At 37.0% G+C, this 21,634-nt stretch overlaps 1 protein-coding gene across 5 annotated transcripts in view; it reads right to left on the reverse strand.

Moving 5' to 3' along the window:
- The window catches only part of FRMPD2 (FERM and PDZ domain containing 2), a 60,741-nt gene that overhangs the window by 7,926 nt on the left and 31,181 nt on the right, over positions 1-21,634 (reverse strand). For 4 of the 5 annotated variants that reach the window (XM_032445608.1, XM_032445604.1, XM_032445607.1 and 1 more), the window contains 22 exons: positions 21,392-21,490; positions 20,855-20,962; positions 20,626-20,742; positions 19,892-20,127; positions 19,208-19,312; positions 18,145-18,238; positions 17,576-17,661; positions 17,283-17,430; positions 16,012-16,226; positions 15,406-15,504; positions 13,841-14,205; positions 10,872-11,166; positions 9,807-9,965; positions 8,997-9,171; positions 7,704-7,914; positions 6,748-6,785; positions 5,363-5,449; positions 4,878-4,942; positions 3,179-3,340; positions 2,803-2,974; positions 2,099-2,178; positions 257-342 (listed from right to left, as the gene is read on the reverse strand). In XM_032445608.1, the coding sequence (XP_032301499.1) occupies positions 257-342; positions 2,099-2,178; positions 2,803-2,974; positions 3,179-3,340; positions 4,878-4,942; positions 5,363-5,449; positions 6,748-6,785; positions 7,704-7,914; positions 8,997-9,171; positions 9,807-9,965; positions 10,872-11,166; positions 13,841-14,205; positions 15,406-15,504; positions 16,012-16,226; positions 17,283-17,430; positions 17,576-17,661; positions 18,145-18,238; positions 19,208-19,312; positions 19,892-20,127; positions 20,626-20,742; positions 20,855-20,962; positions 21,392-21,490 (3,202 nt within the window). The remainder of the gene's footprint in view (positions 1-256; positions 343-2,098; positions 2,179-2,802; positions 2,975-3,178; positions 3,341-4,877; positions 4,943-5,362; positions 5,450-6,747; positions 6,786-7,703; positions 7,915-8,996; positions 9,172-9,806; positions 9,966-10,871; positions 11,167-13,840; positions 14,206-15,405; positions 15,505-16,011; positions 16,227-17,282; positions 17,431-17,575; positions 17,662-18,144; positions 18,239-19,207; positions 19,313-19,891; positions 20,128-20,625; positions 20,743-20,854; positions 20,963-21,391; positions 21,491-21,634) is intronic. The other variant, XM_032445605.1, reaches the window with a different exon arrangement.

The raw sequence follows: 21,634 nt of genomic DNA on the forward strand, positions 1-21,634 counted from the left end.
GTGCTTAAAGACATTATAGCTAGTAGAACCTTAGGCTTATCTGTATGAGATGCAGTTACACCTAAGAAACTTTTATTGTGTTTGTTCTGATAGCTGTGCAGAAGCTGTTTAGCCACTGTTACAGCAGATGGAGCTGCATTTCAATATAACAGTTTTCAAATAATTTGGGACATGAATACATGGAAGCTCTGGAAAGATAAGAATTAATTATTGATGCTGCTTATTTTAATAATTTTATCATATTTGAGGGACTTACTCATTTGAAATATTACTGATGATACCCTGATAATCTTGTCCAACCATCTGACTTTGCAAAGGGGAACAGTGTGTACATTCTGGACCCTGTAGTTATAAGAAATAGCTGTGAAAAATCAGTACAAAGAAACATCAATTGGTACAAAAAAAAAAAGAAAAGAAAAAAAAAGAAAAGAAAAAGAAAGAAAGAAAAGAAAAGAAAAGAAAAGAAAAGAAAAGAAAAGAAAAGAAAAGAAAAGAAAAGAAAAGAAAAGAAAAGNAAAGAAAAGAAAAGAAAAGAAAAGAAAAGAAAAGAAAAGAAAAGAAAAGAAAAGAAAAGAAAAGAAAAGAAAAGAAAAGAAAAGAAAAGGAAAGAAAAGAAAAGGAAAGAAAAGAAAAGGAAAGAAAAGGAAAGAAAAGAAAAAGAAAGAAAAGGAAAGAAAAGAAAAGGAAAGAAAAGAAAAGGAAAGAAAAGAAAAAGAAAAAAAAAGCCCATCAAGAATATGTTTACTGTACTCAATATTTTTTTTCATACCGAATAAATATGTTTTTTGCTGAAGAAGGAAATTGAAAATAGTTTCCAGTTGCAACGGAAAAGTATATGTAACTTTGACTTAGTGTTGCAGTATCTACTCAAATTATTGGGCTACATCAGTTGTATTTGTGAGCTTCATAACAATATAGCGTTCAGAAGTCTCTACAATGTAGCCCAAGTAGCTGAACTTTGAAAACATGAGATTTCTGACCTCACAAAGAAAGCTCAGTCAAAAGAGCTGTGAGTCACACTCAGCTCTTCACCTCCCAGCTCTTGGCAGCAGAAAGTAGCACTGTTTCAGATGGAAGTTCTGGTACTAATTTCCTTTTTGTTTTTAATCCCTGACAGAACGAGGCCAGCTGTTAGAATAGACTGCATCTGCTGTACTGAGGAAGCTCTCAGCTAACAGAGATGGCAGATCCTTGATCAGCCTCTAGATGGAGTAGAAGCAATAGCACTGGTGGCCGTTTTTCAGGCCTAGAGGATGATAACTAGGTCCTACATTAAGACAGTGATACAGGACACCTTCCTTCAGTATGTGGAAGTGGCTCCTGCTGAGTTGTAGCACTTGATAGTTAATTATATACATTTTAATTCAGAGTGTCATTCCTTAACCTTCCTTTTCTGTTTAATATTCCATTCAGAAACCACTCTGGCATATAATGTAGTATAATCTACCAAATGCCTCACAGAATCTTAATAGTAGCTGCCACTTTAGTTTATTTTTATATTTTTACATTTATGCTTGTATTTCCCCATAAGAGTAGGGGAATTCGTGGCCTCATATTTAAAATCAAATTAACTTATTCAGTTTTTTCAACAATGCTGATTATAAGCTATGCTGATTAGAGAATGCTATATGGATTTTTGCCTTATTTTTGCCAAGGAAAACAGGTTTTTGTTGCTTTTGTTTGTTTGTTTGGCTGGTTGGTTGTTTTATTTTGTAGTTCGTTATTTTCAAAACCTAGAACTTCGGAGTAGGTGGAGGCTGTGCTCTATAAAGTATAGTTTCTATAATAAATAATAAATATATAATAATTTAATCAAATATTATAAAATTCCAGAATAGACTTGCTTCTGCAACCTTCCTTTACCACCTCTCTTTAGCATATATAATATTCTTTTATCATATACCTTTAGGTCAGTGGAATCCCCTGATTTATTCCAATATTTTCATTTAAACCGTGACATGGTGACTGCAGCACACTTGGTTCATGTTAATCTTTTTCATTAACAACATGTGGTTCTTGCCAGCATTGCACCAAACCCATTTTGTCAACAAACGAGTACACTGCCTGATAACTTCTACAATCCCAATGCAGACTTCACCTTGCTGCACATCCAGTTGGATTCTTCCTTCAAAGTGAAAGCAGGTTGAGCTCCTAAACTTCTGTCAACACTGTGGTCATCTAAATACCAGAAAAAAAATTAAAAATAAAAATGTAAATGCCTAAATTGTGAAAACATAGATCTATTTCTTTAGTACCACACACTCCAGAGGACTTTGGTTTTGGAAGAGGCTCTTGAGATATGTTGCCCCAAGCTAGCACAAAATATCTTTTTACTAGATTCTCTTGTAGTGGTAAAAACATATACAACCACTGAAGAAGTCAGAATAACTCAGGTGACCAGAAGATATTATGAATGACCACACCTTTCCAAGTATGTTCTGACAGTCCCTGTCTGTCTGTCCCAGCAACCTCAGCTGCTCAGAATGTACAACACCTTCTCTCCAGCTATAGTCCTAATACTGATTTGCATGTAACTGGCTAAAATCAGCACACACCAGAAACCATCATAAATATAAGCTGAGTTTAAACATTTCTGAGGGTCTTGAGTGTCATTCCCTGTGTTTATATATCTTGGATTGTTTATCCAGAGCTGCAAGAACTTGATTGTGTCTATGGCTATGAATAAGGAGTAACAGTAAAGTTATCAGTAACATTATTCAATTGTTTTGCCAATAGAATAATTGAGTCCAGACATCACATAATCCCACTTTTAGTATATGCTTAATGGATTTAGCTGCTTACCATGCTCTGTGTTTGTGTTTGGAGGGGAAGGTATACTGTTTCTCTGGTTGCTTGAGTAAGCCCAACGTGAAGCTACACTTCGGCAGACAGTGAGCTGAACAGTGCCTTGAGCCTTACGCAGCAAATCTATAACTGTTTGGCGTGGTAGACCAGACACTAAAGTCTCATTTACCTGAAAAATACCATGATAAGTAAGTCCACATTTATTTCACAAAAAGCTTTTAAACACATATCACAGTACTGAGCACATTTTATGCATCTTCCCTGCAACTCATGAATCCTCTCTCTCTCCTGCATTAGTAACTTCCTTGATCTTCCTCTTTGCATCTTTATGTCATGAGAGCGTACCACCAAAATGATGAAGAGCAAACCTTACCTTAAGTAAGATGTCACCAACTTGAAGCCTCCCATCTAGATCTGCTATGCTGTCTGGGCTGATGGCTTTTATTAGGATAGCCCTGCCATTTCTGCCACCGACCAGTGCAAATCCTAGGCTTCCATTTTCTGCTTTTTCCAATTCTATCTTAATAATGAAGTCCTACAATACAAAATGACACAGCCAAAGGTAGAGTTATTCAGGGCTCTTTTTAATGTGCATTTTTAATATGAAAGAATTCTATTGTGCTTTACAGTCCTCTGTGGCCGATGTAATTATGGGATATATCCTTGTCTTGGATGGGTACATAGAGCCTCCACTGATTTATAGCACCTACATGTATGTATCAGAATGAAAGTAGTGCATCCTTATTTCCACAAGCTCTTTTAGTAATAGCTAGAGAGTAAAATGATCTCATAAAAGTAAGGAAACATGTACTTATGTAACCCTTTTATAATACATCAAACAGATCACCTTAATTGACAAGACAGTCACTTTTATTTCAAGTGTGATGCAAACTCATTATGAACTCCATTCTTTTATTGTTCTGTAATGCAAATCTTAACCTTGCAGCCCCAGTGCACCTCTCTGTTTGGCTTTAGCACTTCATTCACTTCTATAATGAGCAGCCTTTTTGGGGTCAAGCATTATGTCAGAAAGAGCAGCAACCTAGAAATGTTTACGATTTACAGCATGACTGGTTCCAGTGGTGTATGTATCGTCCTCAGAAATTATTTTAGTGAGCTGAACAGACAAACTATCATGGATTAAATGGTGTGGAAGAAGCAGTAATAGAGATGACTTAATCAAAAGCCAGAAAATTGTTCCAATTTTTCTGCCAGGTTGGAGGTCTAATTTTAACAAGAGACAGCCATTTCTTGTAAATCACAGCCAAGAGAAAATGAATAAATCTATTTTCAAGAAATATCAGCCCCAAAGCAGGCAATTCCAAGTACTATTACTTTCCACATATTTGAGAAAACAAAAGCAATGTTTGCACTGGTAAGACTTTTGAAGCATTGTATGCTGAGCATGGAAATTGATTTTTTTCCGCCAGAGAACCTATGTATGTATTTTAGGAATTTATTATTTCAAAAATACCATTACTCTTACTTGCTATTGTAAATCCAAACCACTCTGATTTATGTCAACACTGAAAATACTCCCAAGGTTTGGAGTAATTTTACCCTCTTTTCAGGATCAGAATTTCATACTGAAATACAATTTCAGTTTTCAATGAATGCTTTGATTAGTTGTGGGAAATACTTCCTCATTACATTCACACTTGTTTTTCCTAGAACTAGAATGCTAGTGGCATTCTGTCTCTCTTTCCTGCACAACTTTCTTTCTAAGCTAGTGATTAATCTTGGAAGCTTTTAAGAGAACTATGAAGACCTAATGGAGAGTCTACATCCTGTGGATCTTGGTTTTATTACCAAGCTATTAAAGTAGTGTTAATATATAAAAAAGCAGCAAGAGAAGGGCCTGACCCCAGGAGGTGCTGAGCACACACAGGACAGTCCGTGCTGAGGCAGTTCAATACTTCACGGTATGCTCTCTAGATCAATCTGTTCACATTTTAAGAGAAACTGGGGATGAAGTAAATACATTAAATGCCACTATTGAAAAAAATAATCTCAGTCAATATAGCTCTATTTACTTGATGGAAATCCTCATGCTTGATAAAATCGTCCCTTACCTTTCGTTCTGGAGAACTGGGAGTGCTTTGCTGAGCTTCACAATTTGTTTCTTTCAAATGTTTCTCTGCAAAAAAGCAGAACAATTTTCACTGCTAAAAAATGGTTCTGTGGTATAACACTCAATATGGTAATAGATAGAGACATAATAAAACATCTCATATTTGATGTGTAAAATTTCCTCTGGGCTTATGTGCTTTGCTTCTTTTATAGTGCTCCTAAGCTGAGCATTCAGCATATGATCCACATGAACCTTTTGCATCCCAGAGAGCAGTTTCCAGAACAAGCTTTAGGAGCTGCATTATTACAGGGTCAGAGACACCAGCTGGAAAACAGATGATGTACGTGCATTCTCTGAGACTCTGAGGGATGCAGAATTGTTTACTAAGAATTAATCTTTCTCCGGTACTTCCAGTACCACCTACTGGTTCCATTTAAAGAGAGGACTCAACATCTTATAAACTACCAGAAAAATCAAGTTCCTTACCGTGTTGACTTAGTAGATGTTTCTCTTGGGAACTCAGGTTTTCCTCCGAGAGACAAGTATCATCTTTCTCTGTCTCAGCAGGCGGCCCTGAAAGTATACATGGAGGTTTGTTCTGACAGGCCTCCCACTCAGCTTCATATACACAAGGGAATTTAAACTCTGTTCTTAGATCATGAAACAAAGCATCAGTATCCAATATTGATGCTGTTTGAGGCAGTATGAGGCAGTTATTACTGCATGATTAAGTCTACTGAGTTGCACAGTGATATAAATAATTGTTTCCTGAACTGCAGAGGTATTACATCTCATTTGTTGCTATTTTTAAAATGACAGCAAGAACTGGAGATCAGAGTGAGTCATTCCAGACATGTGGCAGTGCTCAGGCAGAGGATGAAGGAGGTTCAGTCACTGTCAGCAGAGCTGTCTATACAAGAAGGCAATGATCTGGCTTTGATTTCCACCCTACCCTTACCTCTACTTTTGAATTTTGCTTTATCATGTATTGGTAATCTCATTTGTCTTCCAGAAAGTTCTCTTAAGGTATGAATTATAGAACGTAATGTGTTCTGCTGTTTCTTTGTTTATTTGTTTAAATTCTGTGTTGCATTTGCTATTTCAGTATGCATTTTTATAAGTAGGAGAATGTGTTTTAAATGAAGGCTTCTATCAAAGATGGTAGCAAACTGAATATCAAACAACAATTTACTGTATATTTTCACAGTGCTTTACAAAAGTTAAGAATCTTTTTTACAAGGCAGAGAACCAACCCACAAATAATAAATAATAATAAATAAATAATAATAAATAATGATGATGATAATAATAATAATAAATCTGTATCAGAGATGGATTGTAGCTGAGGTATTTTGAGAAATCTCCTGAAATCTACAGATCTTAGTAGAGAAATAAAGTAGATTAATAAATATAGTCCCCTGATAGGCTCCTTTATTAATTAAAGAGATTGGGGTTCTGCACATTTTTGTTATTGATATCAGTTTAAAAAGTCAGTCTAAAACGGCTAAGTTGTGGCACCATATTAAAGCTCAAATACTCTGGAAAACTAATGCAGAATAGTTTAAATCATACCAGAAGTTGAATATAACCACATGAAATTCCCATTAAATATTAGCAAATTAATAAAAACAAGCTGACTGTGCAAAATGCAAATATAGATAGAATTTAAAAATATTTTTTTAAAGACAACTATACATTTTCTTTCTCTCTGTAAAGAGCTGTCCATTTCTTCTTCAGATGCTCGACAGAAATTCTGAATGCCAAGTTACAATCTATTAGTAACTGCTTAATGCAATGAATCAATAACAAATTCACAGTAAAAGCGGAAGAAAATCTTGAGCTGAAATCCAAAAAACATTAGTCTTACTTACTATTTTCTTGCTCTATAGGGACCACAGGATTGCCGTTTCTGGAGGCAGAAAAGTTCAATATGTGAGCTGTTAAGAGCTGCATGTTTTTAAAAGCAAAATATGAAAGCTATTTCTGAAAAAGTCAGTTTTTAAATTGCAGTTGTATTACTAAGGCTTTGTTATTCTTAATGGTGCTTTTCTAAAGAGCATTTATATCAGTATATAAATATACACCGTCTTTAACAGTGAAATACTTTAATTAAATTGGTCTAAGAAAGAAGGAACATGTTATAATATCTGTCCCAGTACAAAACTGCTTCAGGGCTGGAGTTCACCTTCTAGCACAATGCAAGTCAGTAAAGCACTGACAAATGTTTGTTGTACATCAAGATTGCTGTGATGAACACACTCCCACTAAATTGAATTATGTAAGCTAGTAATTTACATATTTTGGGGTTACTGTTTGGGCTGTAAGGTCTTAAGACACTGTTTTTGGTATCAATCCAGAGCTCTGTCAGTTTGCAGAATTAAATAAACCAAAAGCCTGAAGAAGGGGAATTCTTAACTGTAGGTTCCTGAGCAGCCCTGAGATGAACATTTTGTCATGTGCTGAGGAATAACTGCTGGATATTCAGCATCTTTCTTAAATGTTTCGCTACCAGAAATAACTCAGAGATTCCCATCAGAAGCAGTTAAAGAATTCACATTTGTGCTTTGGAGATGAAGTTTGAAGAGTTGTGATGCATGTCATGTAAGTTCACCTACATTCATGTCCTTCTGTGTTAGTTGTAGCTACAAGGATTTAAGATACCTTATGGGTGTTGTGTACCAGGTTACACCTTCAGACCTGTGAGCTACAGCATTTTTCTTATTTGGTTTTATTATTAGACTTGCTGATAAAAAAAAATTAAAAATCTTTTTTAACATTGGGACTGAAACTGAGTTTGCTAAGATTCCTTCTGTCTGCTCAGATTTACCTTGTTGCTTTGATTTGTACATTCTGGGTGGCAGCTTCGCACACTCTTACTGCATCATCCAGGCTGATGCCTTCAGTCCACAGCCCACAAATGTACAGAATCTGATCTCGTGGCTGCAGACTGCCTTCCACACTGGCTGGAGAGCCAGGCACTATCTCTAACACATAAATACCTTGTAGCTTACTTCCTGCTCCTCCCGTCAGCTTCAAGCCTAGAATAATGAAAATAATAAAAGGTCTTTTGTGGCAGCATATTTTGAATTTAATTGCCAGTGAATACTGATGCAGTATATTAGAGTCATTGAAAGATAGGCTGAACAAAGCACCAATGCTTTAAACAGCAGTTTCCCCCCCCAGTAAGAGAACAAGAGAGGCATGCAATGAGATGTTTACAAAATATTAAAAAATTTAAACTGTGCTGTCCATCTGTACTCTTCAGTATTCCATGGTGCTTTGTTTCACCTAGTGTCAAATGTGTATATGTATGTATATATGTTGAATAATACTCCCTTGTTACCAGAGTACCTAACTGCTTTGCAGTGTCTTCTGTAGGGTGTGCTATCAATCCCATTTTTTAAGCAGGGAATGAAAGTGCAGGGCAGATAAGGAGATACATAACCAGTACAAAGCAGTATTGTGCAATGATATTTCAGTAGTTCCCAAACTAGCTTCTGAACTGGAAACAGGATGCTATATCAAAGTAAAGATAACTATACTATTTCCCTATTTATCTGTGTGCAGTACGCTCCTCATTCTCCAGTAATAACAAGATATTCACACTGTGGGGATTTCTATTATCACTTGCATTGCACTATGTAGATAAGTAAAACTTCATGTCTTTGATGAATCGAGCATTTAAGCAGAGTTTTTTTGAATGCCAGACTGTTGCCCTAACTAGTGGCTCATCCTTCTTAAGCTTTTTTCCCAAATGGAATTTTAGGCATATCAGTAGGTAGCAGATGTTCATCATCTATCAACAGACAGCTTCTAGCAACTCTTTACTTCAATAACATAAAAATATGAGACTGAAGATACAGCGGAAACTTCAGCTGATAGTGTGATCATACAGATATAGTTCTTTCAATAGCTTGATTTGTCTGATAACAATTATTTGAATTCCTTTTATGGTCCTATTGAAAAGACAGTTGTCCAGCCCATGGTCATGTTGATGGAGGAGAGCATGACTGTATCAAAGGCACTCAGGATCATACTGATCCAAGACCATAACTGCCATATTAACATACCACCACTATAATCTTTGTCTAAAATAGTATGCATAGTATTTGCTACACACCTAGCTGTCCATTGGCACCTTTTGTGAGAGTGATTTCAGGAATGTCATCTGGCCTAACAGAAGGACATGGATCGCTGCCAGCACGACCAACCACAAGGTGCAGATCAGGAGGAGAGCTCTGCAGTAAACTCAGGGCTTCATTGCATTGTAAAGATGTGACATCAATTCCGTTCACCTAAATGACAAACCATTGAAGTGATAGCACAGATCTCATTGACCCTCATCACAGTTCTCCCTCTACCCCAAATACTGCATATGAGCTTAAATTAGTTTTCATCCTCATATCATTACTTTGCTGTGGCACCTAATGTCTGTGAATTAAGCAGTTACAAAATTATTATTGCAATAAGATTTGTTTTGGAACTTTGTTTTCCTGAATGTACTGTTCTCATAAAATTAACTCTTTTTTCCTTGAAACTTGAGGTCTTGTAGCAAAAAGCAAGGAAGACAAGTCTAATGAAATGAAGGTGAACCTTAAAACAGCTTTTGTTCATACATTACACAGGACATAAATCCTGCATCTTTTGTGCAGATTAATGCAGTTTATATCACTTGATTAGGAAGACATATAGTGTCTCAGCTGTACTTCACTACTGCTAGGTGATTCTTGGTTTTTGCCTGGTCATACAAACTATTCATTCTGAAGTTTATTCTACTGAAGTCAGAAGAATTGTGTTTATCATATGATTCATTCACACTTGCATGCATAAATATGATACACTAGGCCCTATAAAAGGAAAATTACTAAAGCTAAATGACATTGATCTCTGAATACTTTCTCCTCTGTTTAAATTCAAAGGATTACTGTACCATAATGATTCTGTCTCCCCTTCTCAGCCTTCCATCTGACAGGGCAGGCTCATGCAAGATTTCATCAACATAAAGACAGTTGTCCACTTTGTTAAGAACCACTGAGAATCCATAACCGTTCTTCTCTGACCTTGTCAAAGTCACAAAGATCTCCATTTCCTATTAAAGCAAATACAAGTTATGTTTGATGTAGGCTTTTCTGTTGCTTCATTAACCTCATCCATTATGTTTTATATGCAAACAGGAATCATGCTCAGATGGCATAAATAAGCAGCATATGTAAGGATTTCTCTAATCTGTCACTGCTATTGTTCCAAAAATAATTTTATTTCTTTATACCTCATGGAGCATCATGGTGATTGATTGACAGGGCCTAATAAGGCACGGAATGCCATCAGGAACTGACATTTTGGCATTTTAAGTGTATAAAATGGCATGGAGTCCTCAGAGCTGACAAGCGTTACAACAACAGAGTTCAGAGATTACAGTTGCTATTGATATTGCACTACAGGAAGTAGCTGGACCTAAATTTTATTCTCAGCACTCTCAAATCAGTAAGAATTCAGAGCCCATTAGCATTAGCAGGAATGCAAGATGTTCAGCTTTTGGCAGGACTGATCCCTGTATTTTGAATAGTAATTAGTACGGGAGTCGTAGTTTTTTACTGGGACACAGTATACAGTATACAGTAGTAGTATTTTAACAGAATGATTTTGCACATGAGTTTAAGACATGGCAAAAATTACCAAATAGCTGATTCCCATTCACTTAAGGATAGGTCCTAGACCTCTGTACATGGGGAATAATACTGCAGAATAATGGTGAGCTAAAAAAAAAGAGTAAGATTTCAAGAGCAAGGAAATAGCCTTAAAGGAAATGGCAAAGCGTTCTGGAGAGTTGGGCGTACAGGAAAATTTAGGACATTTCTGGAAAGCGAGAAAAGTCATGCAGAAATAGCATAGATAATGGGTTAAAACTAATGCTTTTAAGAATGATACATTCTTAAAGCTGTCTCCTTTCCTATGTCATTGTCTACCTGTCAATTATCTGGTGCCAACCACATACCCTAGTGCAATTCTCTTTTTCCTCCTTCTCTTCCTCTAGTTCCTCCATGTCTTCCCATTCATTGTCACTGTCCTGTGTGTCTCTAGCAGGCAGGGATGATGCGAAAGGGCCACAGGCACGTGGTTGTGGGGTCACCAAGGTTGTGGAGAGAGTCTCTGGGCTTCCTCCTCTTGAAAGTGAGGTCACAGATGTTGAGCTGATGGTGAGATACTCTTCATCAATAGGAGTTAGAGAGAGAATTTCAGACATACAATTTCTGTTTGATAGGTCACCATCATTCTTATTTAACAGAGGGCTGGAAAATAAAGAGATCATACCGCTGGGATTTTCTTCCATATCCTTTATTAGGTGGCCACTGAAGAATCTACTGCTTATACACATCCTGATTTTAACTAGAATACTAGTTATGGTATTAAATGGCTGTCCAGGTCTTTCAAGTATTACCATAAAACAAAGAGGAAGTAATCAACCTTTTGCAAAACTAGTAAAAACATCTAAAAGCTTTCAATCTGCAAAATCTTACATACTTTATTTTTTTATCTGATAAGATATACTCACACTGCAGCACTATTACAACTTTTATATGTGCATTTTTCTTCTTGAAAAATAGCTTTCAGCCACATTCTTAGCTGCTTTTATTCTTAAACTGCACATCTGGTATGAAATCACATAAGATCTTCAGTGTTAAGTTCTTGTTTCAGAAGTTGTCTATAGTCAGAAGGAAAGTATAAAAAAAAAGTAGAAAAACTTGCTCTTTGGATGCATACAGCTAATAACCTCCAGTGGCACTTTTAAAACATCAACCAAGACAAGAAAAACTGGCAGGTTCGTGCTGTATGTACACAGTGCAAGGGGCTGTCTAGTCTGTTAGCTTGTACTGATGCAGGGATGAAATTAGTTGTGTATCCAGGTTCAAGACCAGGTTGGACAGGGCTCTGGACAACCTGATCTAGTAAATGTGTATGTTTGGTGGCCCTGCTAGGCAGGGGGGTTGGAAGTACATGATCCTTGAGGTCCCTTCCAACCCGGGTCATTCTGTGTGATTCTGTGATCCAATGGCACAGCAAAGTTGGCAGTGAAACTGGCAGCTTATGAACTTTAATAGCCAAAGACATTTACAGTACTGGGAAAGAAGAAGGATATAATTAAAATAAATGTTTAAGGATAACAGCAAATGCATTCAGCTCCTTTCTTCAGGTGACAGGAAATAAAGGATTAAGCCCAATGAACCTTGGTCAAGGAGGGTGTCACAGAAACTGTCACATCCCAGTGAAGTGCTGATTGACCTTCAAAGTATGAAAGATATTTGGCAGAGCTACACAAACTCAAGGCAACGAGCCAACAGTGGCCTAATCACAGCACAGCTTCTAGCCCATCTATATGTCAGCAGGAGAAATGCATGAGTCTTGGTCCTGCTGGCCCATATACAATGTGTGCTGACATGCTAGACTTAGTCTTTGGGGTCTGAGGGAACACCAACTTGGACTTTCATGGGAAAACTATGGGGTGAAATTCTTCAAAGTAGTTTTTGTTGAAAGTTCTTTTTGTTGGCAATAGGAAGAGTGAAAGAAATTTTCCATGTGACACCCTGAGTAGTAAACTTTTTAAAAGTCGTATCAGAAGACTTCTATGTTTGCATGAAAAGTTTTGAGTAATCTGAATAAAAGAAAGGAGAATTCTTTCATTAATGCCCATTTCATTATATTAGCATATATATATCTATGGAAGGATTGTTTTAACTGAAGTTACATTTAAAATACAATTTGAGATACACTTCCTAAACTGTTCTGTCTGCCTTATGAAAACCAAACAAAAACATTTATTTCAGAACTTCTTTCTTGGGAAGAATCCAAGATTTTTCTTTCAATTGATATTTTCCCACAAGAAACTCAGTTTTGATGAAACTGTATCTCTTGGCAAGTGTGTTTGCTACAGTAACCACAGCAGTAGAAAACTATACATGCAAATAGAAGCTTCTCTTTTGAGTGTGAGTGAAGTTTCTTCTCTCTTCAGGGAGAGGCTAGAAGCACAAATAGCAGTAATGGTCCCACAGGACTTGCAGTCACTCAGTACTGTGGCTCAGCAATGACTGAAATCTGCGATTCACTAGATCTGAGCTTGCTAGATATGAAAAGTTAAAAAAAAAAAACAAAAACACATTCAAATGAGTGTGTGTAAAGTAAAAGTTAGTCTCTAGAAAAAAATATAAAAACTAAAAGTTAGGGGTTTCTTTTAGGCATTTAGCTTTTGTTTCCACCTATCCTTTCTGCTCTGATAATTTATATTTTGTGCTGAGAAAAATGGTTAAAATGGAATGGATCATCTTCTGTATGCCAGTGTCTGGTATATCCAAAACAGTATAAAAGGAGACTGAGTTCATTTCTACTACATTTTATTGCATAGCTCCTCTGGCTCAGGGCTTCTATTTGCTTCTGAAGACAGGAAAATAGCCTCTTTTTTTTTCTTTTTCTTTTTTTTTTTTTTTTTTTTTTTTTTTTTTTTTTTTTTTTTTTTTTTTTTCCCCTCCATGATCACAGTTTGTCTTCAGAGTGTTTTAATTTTCTCTGGAAAAATTTGAAATTAAGAGATTATACAGTAAGAATTTTTTTGTGCCTATTTAAATTAACTTTGAGAAAATTCAAAGATCATACTATAAATAAGAAAATGCTTTGGTTCCATTTTATGTCAACAAGAGTCTTTCCACTGATTTCAAAATGCAGCCAGCTTCAGCTGAACGACATAAACGATTGCACTAGTGCAGCGTTCAACTACTTTGCAATGTGGATTTCTGCAGAATTCTAATGACATGAAAGTAAACAGACAGAGCAGATTAGGATAGTCAGAATAAGATGGTAAAGCAAAAATTTCAGTAATCAGCTGTAGCCAGAAGCAGAGAACCCAGTACTTTAAGCAATTCACTTTCAAAATTCTAACAACCAAAGAAAAGGGCAGATTTCAGTTTTGCTTACTTTTCAGCACATTCTAGTTCACATGGTGAGTAGCAGTTCTGCTTCACTTCTTCCTCTAGAGAGTGAAACTCTTCAGAACTGGTAGCTTCTTGATGAAACTTCCAAAGATCCTTGTAGGAACTTTCCCTGGGAGACATAAGTCTCTGGATGGGATTCTCTTGAGACTCTGTTTCATGCTCTTCATAGGCTGAGCTCTCCTCTTCAGGAGGTTCACTGAAATCTGCTGCCAATGGTGAATCCAAACAGTCTTCAAGGTCTTGAGAGGTGCTACCTCCATCACTGGTAGATGGGTCCACACTATTTCCTGCCTCTGGACTGCCTGGCATCTCTGCCATAAATGCCTTAACTGGGGATGGTGCTGGAGTCTATAAAACAAAAACAGACAAATAAACAAACAAACAAACAAAGGTTAGTATAACTCTTTTTTTCTTTCTCATTTTCTTTCCTTTAAGAACCAAAGGAGTTGCTGGAGAATTATCAATAAATATCTTAATGTGAAAATATTAACTGTTAGCTTGTGTAAAAAATAGAGAAAGAGAATATTTATTATCTAAATAACCGTTTTGCCTTTCTGCTCATCTTCCACATTCTTCAGGAGTTCAAGTCAGGAACATACTACACAAGTTCCCTTTTCTCAATGAATTCTTTGCTAGGGGAGGATGCTTTTTATTTCATTTTTTACTGTGCCTGACTTTGTGTCAATACACTCTTTATAGCGTAGAAGTGGATTCCTGATTGAGTCTTGTGTAATGAACTAGCATAACTGGCCAAACCAACTAAACAGTACTCAAGTACACAGCAGGAGAGAAAAAGGAATTAGTTTGTTTACTGGAGATGATTCTGACAGTCATTTCTGTCTGTCCGTGGACAACACTTGTAAGACCTGCTTGGACAGTAACCAGGAACAGGCCATTCTGGATGGAGCAAGAGTAGTGCAAATGCATTTTCATGATAGGAGAACACTTGCAGATGTGTCTGCGAATAGCAGGAATAATAAAACCACCTTTATTCTCTACTGCAGTTGCTCCTCTTTTGTTTTGTGTTTTTATTTTGTTTTCTGGTTGTTTTTTTTTTTTTTTCCTGACTCTGCTTGATATCAGAAAGAAGCCAAATTATCAATTGAAAACATCGTTTAATTTATTTGTGTTTGTTAAGAGGCAAAGCTCTGTTTTCCTTCCACTTTGGTGAGTAACAAAGCTATCTCAAACCCACAGATTACAACTGCTGCCGTTGATACTATCCGTGGCTTATGGTTGAGGTTCTAGTAGAATGCTTTTAGAAGCAACATTTTTAGAAGGTGTGCTTGGGTATGTGCTCTGTCACTTCACTGACAGTACTGCAACTCAAAAGTTGTTGCACTGCAATAAACATATTTTGGATCTGTCAAATTTCTATTTTGGTTGCAGTTGAACTCTAGAGGTTGAGTTGCAGATGGGAAGAGAACAGAACAGAATGGGATACTGCAGAGGAAAGGCAAGGTTTCATTATTCAAGGCTGGATAGAAAAGGTAGTATTGTTTTTCCAGAATTACTGAAGCAAGTTCACTGATAGAATCTTTATCTTACCAGGGCACACTGCTCAATTTCTGGAAGAACACCTTTTGGTGGTCTGCAGAGAAGTAGTGTGACTTCTGAAGGAGCTCCTCTCAACAAGTGCAGGACATCCTAATCAGGAAGAATGAATATTAGATTTCTCATGGAATACAGTTTTTCCCAGTCTGTAGTACATATCCTTTTACCAATAAATAAATTACCCTATAATACTCTTTTACCATTTAATTTCTTTATGTGAGTATAAGATTGCACATTCCAGGCAAAAAAAAAAAAACAACAAACCTCACCCAATAGAGATTAGGGAATAATGTTTCTGTTATGCCTAAGGTCATCAAAGATTCCAACTAATTAACAACCAGTGTGCCTCTAACAGTAGATTTTGTGCACCAGTAGTGGAAAGCTAGAAATCAAATAGCAAAACATATTCTCTGTAACAATTCTGTTACAAATGGAATTCTCCATAAGAATTCTAGAGAAGGCTGCTACATAGAAATCAAAATCATTACATGCTAATTCTGCCCCCTACTGGTGATGGTGAAGTTTAAAAGCAGTTTCATTCCTTTTGTCTTTATTAGCACACGACCTGCCAGGAGGCACAATGAAAGTAGTGCTTTGTACCTGATACAAGAGTCCTTGAAGAGATTTCCCATTCACAGCTAAAATGATGTCTCCAACTTCAATTTCTCCATTCTCTTCAGCTGGCTGCCCTGGAAACAGCCTTTTGATCCTGACAATAGCTCCACCAAGATGTTCATAGCCTTCTTCTTCCATTTGAAGAACACTAAAGCCAAGGCCTCCAGAATTCTTTGTCAATTTGACTTCAAAAGTATTATCTGTTCAAAGGATGGATAGGACAAAGAGTGAGCTCAGTGGCATAGATACTCCTTAAGGATATAGTACATATTATATTCTCCATAAACGTTTTTCAAGTGTGCTGCTAATGTATATCTTCTGATACTAACAACAAAGGGTGGTTTTATTTTTACTTTAGCTTGCACAAGCTCTAGAATTTGTATGGGCAGGCTGGAAAGAACTGGATTCTGTTCCACCATGTAGTCATGGAGTTTATGCCATCTGGTATAAGTCCTCAAAGGAAGGAACAGTTTACACCAAAGAAGTTCAAACCCAATCCATTTCTGACATTCTTCTGCAGATTTTGAGTAGGACTTACTATTCTGTAGCTGTCTGATGTTAATTTAGGAGTTGCACAAACCAGAATGAGCTAAAAAGAGAGCCACTGTTCTTTCCTGACAAGATGGAGAGATGAGCCATTTCCCAAAAATCATACCCAGATTGAAACTCCTTTCTGCCAGGGACAATGTGGAAGAGCAACTGCCCTATGGTGAAGTATGATGCAGATGTCATGATTATGGGAAACCTCACAATAAGAGAGGACATTTGTTGGATAAAGTCAGTGAAACTGACCTCTGAATCTTCTTTCAAGAGCAAAACTGATGGCAATTCCTAGTCCTGGCTGTAGGGCAATTGTTCACCCTAGCTTCACTGCTGACGCAGCATCAGCAGGTGTGCAAGCCATGCTGCCTTTGGGTAACAGCTGAGCACTATGAGTACAGCTGCTTGCTGCTTAAGAGTGCTGAAAAGCACAGAAAGGAATGTTCCTTGACAGCCTCATCTCAGGAAGGCTGAGAGATATAGTACTTATGTCTATGATAAATTCAACTGCATTCACCAACTGTAAATTTAAGAACATTATTTCTTTTCAGAATTAATTTGATAATGCTTGTAATACTACACATTGTATTTTTGTTCAGTGTGTATTTTTCCTTCCGATCTATAGAAATATCCTAGATCAACTTTCATTCATTCCTTTCTTGCCCATCATATGTAGCCAGTGAAAGTCACCCTGAATTCCTTTTTTCCTCTCTCACCATCTGTCAAAAAGCAGTAGTCCTTGCTGCCATCTGTGAAGGATGTTGCCACAGAAACCACTGCACACTGGTCCTCTTTTCTGTCATTAGAACTCAGGCATGGCTGTGCTGCTTGATGGTGTCCCCTTTCTAGAACCAGCTTGGCAATCTGAAAAAATGAAGAATAGTTCCCATTTACAGTAAGCCAAAGTTTCAGGGAGGGGAAAGAGTTTCATATTGACCTAGCTTTGCTACCGTGCTTCATAATATGTACAGTTTATTTGACTGACAAAATGCCTTGCTGTTACACAAACCTGGCCAGAATTCTTAAGGTTTTCCACAGCCTGCTTGTGTGTGAGGCCACAGAGGCTAATTCCATCTACTTCCAGCAGACGATCGCCTGTGGGAAATAAAAATAAAGAGTGATGGTTGCTCTGATGATTCAGATTGGATAGAAATCTTAAGGCTACACACATTGCATTAGATAATCATGCTTACATGCTTCAAATAATGTTATTTTGCTTATAAGCAATACTACTTGTTGTATGGTATTCTGTAACTAACATTGATAACATACCAGGGAACTCTGTAAACTGATGCAGTGATAGAATCTGCTTATCACAGCAATAGCAAAAGTAGACATCTGAGTCACTACCCTGAACTGCAACAACAGAGGGAAGCAGTGCAATGTTGGTATGAGACTCGAGGTTCCTTGGTGGAATGGCCACATAAACTACAGTGGTAGGCTGGGGAATGATGTACTGCATATAATGTTTTGCAGTTGTATGGCCCTCAATCACAAACACATCTCACTGTCCTGTAGCAAGTATTTCACACAAACACCCAATTCTGCAGCCCAGGGTTTCATTGTCAGACTTTTTACCTATCTTTATTTGTCCATCCTTATCTGCCGGTCCCCTTGGAATAATTGACTTCACATATATCCCACCATGAGGCACACTAGTGTTAATTCCACCCTGCAAAAGATGTTTCCATATGTTAGTGTGTGAAGTCTCCACATATTCTTCCCCTGATAAAAACAACTTACATGTGCATTGCAAATCAACTGTTTCAGGAAAATAATAATAATAATAATAATAAAAATAAATAAATAAAAATAATTAAAATTTAAAAATATATTTAAAAATGGGCTCTCTATTTCTAAGTAAAGCAACGAATCTGCTGCTTCTAACTTCAGTAAGGACTGTAGGCACCTCAGCCTGCTGAGATAACAAGGAATTATTTTTTAAACATGGGACATACAGGTTTCTCTTGCTTCTTTCACTGATCCTCTAAATGTATGGAGAACTGTATTTTTTGTGCATTTGGAAATAAAACTGGTCAGGCATATTGTAGTAAAAACATGGCTTATTTTAAGTCCATGCATCTCATCTTTCATCCCCCCAGCATGGAATGGCTGTTCTTGTCCAGTTCTATCCCCTGCACATGCCAAAGCCATACTGGGGACTGTTCCAAAAATTAAGTAGTGACTGTAGGTAGCACTTGAGCCTGTCCCAAGGTCCTATGTGATTGTTTGTGTAGATACAGTTTGTGAATTCCAGGAACCCCAGAGGAAAGCCAGTCAAGCCCTGGGAGATACTTTGTATTGCTGCATTTTCTATAGATTGTGGCTATATCCCTCCCTGACAAACCTCACATTCACTGGCAAATCTTGTTCTCAAATCAAGCAAGGTGGGGAAGGGCTTGTATCTTCATATGCTTTATGCTGGCACACACATGCATTCTGTGGGCAAGAGCTGGGGAATGAATAGAGCTGGTACTATATGCTCTGTCAGTCACATATTTAGGTTTGAAATGTGCCATGCTAGCAGTTCTTGTTACTGGCCTATATTCTACTTTTCTTCCACATAAATAGATTTCTCTACATGTTTCTTGTTCATATTATAGTTTGAAGGACACACTGAAAGATTAACAGTAACACTTGCAGTCACACTGATTCCAAAAGTCCCATCTTCTTTAACAAGCTCCACAGTGTAGGTTTCATTTGAGTCCATTTCAGCTGGAGGTGGTAAGTGTGAAGAATCAGCCTCCTGTCTCAAAAATACAAACACTAATGAGACTTCTGTGTCTTAGGGAAAAATAAATAAATATGAAAAAATAATAATAATAAAGCAAGTGAGGTTTCCAGAAGACAGAGAGTTTGATCCTGCTGCCACTGTAATCCTTGTAATCCTGGAATGGTAGCATTTATATCCCTGGCATTATTTCAGAATTACACTATTGTTACTTAAAATATAATCTGCCTGAACGTGCATAAAATGAGTATAGATAGGGAGGCTGTTTAATAGAAGAACATTAGACATAAAATGTTACTGTTTGGTGGCTGGTTGAAAACTTAAAGAGAATGCAAGAAAATAATCAAATTTTGTAGTTCACTGGAAGAGGAAGGAAAATTTTTAGGAACATTTTAAGGAGCAGTTTTTCACTCATCCTAAATGTACACGTGATTTAAACAATCCCAATATAATTTAACAATCAGTACCTTACAGGGGTTTCATCCTCTTTTCCTCAGTTTTTAATTTCTCAGTTACTTTCCATTCTTAATATGGCTGGCACATTGTTAAGACACATGCTATAATGTTATTATATAACAACACAATCTCAGTTACCTCCACATCCCACCTATCTTCTGAAAGAACTGGAATCTTGGGGCCCAATTTTGGTGCCAGACTCCAAGAAAGAGCCTTTTCAAGTTCATCTATATTTACATTCTGTTCTTTGGGGAGAGATGCTCGACAGTCTTGAATCTTTTTTCTTCCACTGTCTACACAAGAGATCTCAGAACCACTAGTGCTGTTTCCCCTTGATATACTTTTCTCTTCATTTAATCCTTCTTCATATATGTCTGCAAAATAATATAAAGACATCAGTGAATGGAAACAGTAAATAAATGTGAAGACAAATATCCCTGTATCTCAACACAGGATGGTGAAATAAGTTCCCAAATCAATGAGCAGTGAGATCAAATCCATAAACTGGGTTAACCGTTGTGAAATGGAGCACTGCTGTTTTACCTATGAAGAAATGTATTTGCTTCATCACTGCAGGTGACTGTGACAGTGATTCTGATTCAGAGATGGGATGTAGAACTAATTCCGTCACAGAAAGAAATGACAAAATTCCCTTGATATTTAGCCATGCAGAATAAAGCCCATAATAGAACAGATTTTTTCATGCTGACTACGAATCAGAGGTCTCACTAGAACAATTTTCACTGCTAGCCTATAGTGATTAACTTGCACTGAGTGGCAAGAAAGTGCTACTACATTCTTGTGCCTAATAAATACCAATGTCTTGTGTCAAGATAGTATTCTAGAGCCAGCAAAGATGTTTGCTTTTATACCTTTGGGTTGAGAGATGATCAGCTCAACTTCATCGGGAGAATTTTGTATAATTTTAACTGCAGTATTGAAAGAAACTCCTTCAAGACTAATGTTATTCACAGAGATGAGTCGTCCCCCTTAAAGAATAAAAAGAAGACAGTGCATGTCAGAGGAGAAAAATAAGCCAAGAATAGTTGACTTTAAACTATGAAAGCATTTTAATTCTAATTAAAAACTAAGGACAATGACCTGGTTTGATATTTCCAGCTCTGTCTGCAGGTCCCCCGGGGATAATTGAAGCGATAAAGATACCGAGGTCTAATTTTCCTACATTTTCTCCTCCAATAATTACAAAACCTGCAAAAATGAGATAGTACACCAATGTAGAGACATTAGCAGTATTAGAAAAGATGTAGTTTAGGATCACAAAGAGGTCTTATTCCAATTGTATAAAGTTTTTCTTTTGTTTGTTTTTTGTGGATTTTGTTTGTTTGTTTGTTGTTGTTGTTAGTTCTGGAGAATGGGTTACCAAGGTCCTAATCTGGGAGAGTTTTAAACTCATGCTATGATTTAAGCATGCTAGTGACTCCAGTGGCTGCTACTTAAGTGTAATATATCAGTAAGTCCCTGGCTTGGCACTTCCAAAGATTCCGCCTTCTTTCTTACAGAACCTATAAGCTATTTATATAACACATCTGTATTTGCTCAGGAGTGAGCAAGCATCAGAATTTGTACCAGCACCTGTCAGACCAGTTAGCAAATATAAAATTAATGCTCCTTACTTACCAAAACCATTTTTAGGGTCACGTTTTAGGCTGACACAAATGATTTCTCTTTCTAGACCACTTAGTAGAACTTCTTTCTGGATAGCTGGTGATCCAGGGGCTGCAGAAACAAAACAGCTAGAATAAATGCAGATGAGTGCAAGAAGACAGGAGACTGACGCAGAATGCAAAACACCGGTGTCAACAGTTTAATACATTTTTGTTCTACCGTTACTTTTGAACCAATAGAATACAGGTTGGAAGT

Source organism: Coturnix japonica, chromosome 6, assembly GCF_001577835.2.
Source record: "Coturnix japonica isolate 7356 chromosome 6, Coturnix japonica 2.1, whole genome shotgun sequence".
NCBI lineage: Eukaryota > Metazoa > Chordata > Aves > Galliformes > Phasianidae > Coturnix > Coturnix japonica.